Source organism: Habropoda laboriosa, unplaced genomic scaffold (genome assembly GCF_001263275.1).
Source record: "Habropoda laboriosa isolate 0110345459 unplaced genomic scaffold, ASM126327v1 scaffold4960, whole genome shotgun sequence".
Taxonomy (NCBI): domain Eukaryota; kingdom Metazoa; phylum Arthropoda; class Insecta; order Hymenoptera; family Apidae; genus Habropoda; species Habropoda laboriosa.
This window is the reverse complement of record NW_017104889.1, coordinates 1-2,646: the sequence shown is the minus strand read 5'-3', so window position 1 is coordinate 2,646 and position 2,646 is coordinate 1. Positions and strand designations below refer to the sequence as shown.

Here is a 2,646-nt window from a genome sequence, read left to right as displayed (position 1 = left end):
GCTCTGCAACGTAGATTTGGCTGCCTGGCTGCATTGCCTCCTTCCTTCCTTCCTACCATCCTCTCAGATCGTGATCCTTCTGCAAATCATTCCAGTTCCTCGTCGTTGATTTCCCAAGACTCACAGCTCACAAAATGTGAGTCACTGTGGAATGGACGACGCGAAAAGTATTTCGAAACGCGATTAATTTAAGAGGGGAAACCGCGATATTATATTATTCTCGATTTTTAGAATGAAGTTAACTTTAAATAGAATAAACGTAAAAAAAAGAAAAGAGATATGAAATAAACGCGATGAATATAAAGCAAAAAAATGAATCGCGAATTGATATCTTTCCCGAATCTCTAACGCAAGTAAATTTGAAGGAGGGTATCGACTAAACGCGTAAAAATATTCAATATAAAGCGAACTAGAGATGAAGCTATTATAATACTCAATGCAACGACTCTAGTATTTACTAAAATTCAAAAATTCTCGTATATATTCCGAAAACCGATTTTTAATTGCGAAACACTACTGAGACGGTTTAATTTGGGGCAGGTGTTTTCTTTCAGAAGCAACGCTAGCACTGTCGAAGAAATGGATCTGCTAAGTCTCACCTTCAGATCCCTCGATTTGAGGAGTAACAAACCTCAGCCGGAAGATTTTCTCGACTTGAAGAAGCAAAATGTCGCGGACAGAGACGAAGCTTGGAAGAAATTGAGAAGAAGATCGAAACACAGCAAAGAAGAGCCTAGATTGTCACCTAGAGACGATTCTAAGCAGCTGAAGACGATCGGTATGGACGAAGTAGCGTGGCACGACACTGCTGAGAATTGCTGGGTCGTCATCCACGATTTCGTCTACGATTGCACGGATTTCTTGACCAGTCATCCTGGAGGATCGGATGTGATCCTCGAATACGCTGGCAGAGATGCCACTTTGGCGTTCATCGGCACTGGACACTCGTCTATGGCCAGGCAGAGCTTGGAGAGGTACCTGATCGGAGAACTTCCAACGGAAGAGAGGATCTTCCGTGTTCCCAATGGCGTGAAGCTTACTGGATTTTGATAGACTACTTGTTCAGTGGACGGAGATTAATGTTGTTTGTTTTACAAGTAATTTGAAGAACTGTGTGAGTTTTGTGCTGACTTTGTTACCTGGAGGATTAGATAACGGCGATCGAAGTCCAAGATGAACTTGAATTTGTTTCTGTGCTTTAGATTTAACCCTTTCGTTACTAACGGTGGTTATAGTCACTCATCGTCGAGCGCTCGCTATATCCTACCGGTGACTATAGTCATCCATGAAAATTTGATATCTCCAGAGTGACCGGTTTTCTTTTATCGAATTGTTTCGTTGTATTGTCTTAAGAACTGTGAAAATAGAGAAGAAAATAATGTTACTCTGTGACGCCTGAAGCGTACACTGCTGTAGCGAAAGGGTTGATCTTGCGGATTCGATCCGCGTCACTGCCGTCCCATTTTTGGAAGTAATAAATTTATATACATTTTATTCAGTACGTTGTGTTACTTTTTGTACGGTGAAAGTTCGCAGTATTTTGAAGCACTTAGATTTTCATTAGAAAAATAGAAGAATAAATTAGGGTTTAAGTTGATATATGAAGGATTCTCTGAATTACAACGTTTCAAGTAGCAAATATAAAATTTTCATTTGAATTTGCTTCTCCAAGTTAAGAATCATTGTAGATGATATTTATACATAATAGAAACAAAGTGAAAATGATATTTGCACATAATACGAATGAAACGTAGAAATGAGTATTTTCAACTTTAACGATATAAAATAACTTTTTGATATCTCAGTGTTTTGAAAATTTAGCACTTACAGCATTGTGGTATGGAACTCTTCATTTGAGATTCCAAGATTCGATTGAAAAATTTTGTACAATTTTTTTATTTAATTATACAGTATTAAAAGGAGTCTTAAAAAGAGCAATAATTCGTTGTTTACGTAAAAATGGCAAAATTCTGTTTCGTAGCATTGTTTTTCCCGTATTCTCACGCAATACTGCAAAAGAAAAAAGTACTAGTATGTACTTTGTCCAGTTTGGTGGAGAATATCGTTTAAATGCAATGGAAGTTTACCTGTGTTTTTCTGAATTTCAAAAATTCAGGCAGAATTGTAAATATTATACTGTCTCGCAACGTAAATTTAAGTAAATTAGGTTGAACTGCACAGAAAAAACAAACGGACGTGTAGTTATAATTGTTATGACATGTAAATAGAACGATAAATTTAGTGTAAATATAGAAAACGTATAATATAATTTATTTCATGGTATTGTAACAAGCAAACGTTAAATAAATTTCTGATTCGTATAAAAAAAATTATTTAACATAATAATTCTGGCTTGTCAATGATTATTCTTGATATATGACCACAGATCAGTCTGATTTTTAATCATTATGAACTTTAGATTCAGTGTAAATAGAGAAAATGTGTAACATAATTCATTTCACGATATTATAACAAGCAAACGTTGAATAAATTTTTCAATCCTATAAAAGGAATTATTTAAAACAATAATTGTAACTTTACTATAGCTATTTTTAATCTATGACCACAGGTCAACCTGATATCTAATCCTTAGCAAATTAATTAAACCACCAGTAAGTAACGAGAACATTGAAACGTAGTTATCCA

The 2,646-nt window shown here is 35.3% G+C and overlaps 1 protein-coding gene across 1 annotated transcript; it reads left to right on the top strand.

Annotated features, from left to right (window-relative positions):
- Positions 1-554: 554 nt before the first annotated feature.
- Positions 555-1,455, top strand: LOC108570077 (cytochrome b5-like; the record flags this gene model as incomplete). Its single annotated transcript, XM_017941550.1, has 1 exon — positions 555-1,455. A coding segment is annotated over one exon (496 nt), but the record flags the coding sequence as incomplete, so codon positions are not given.
- Positions 1,456-2,646: the final 1,191 nt, after the last annotated feature.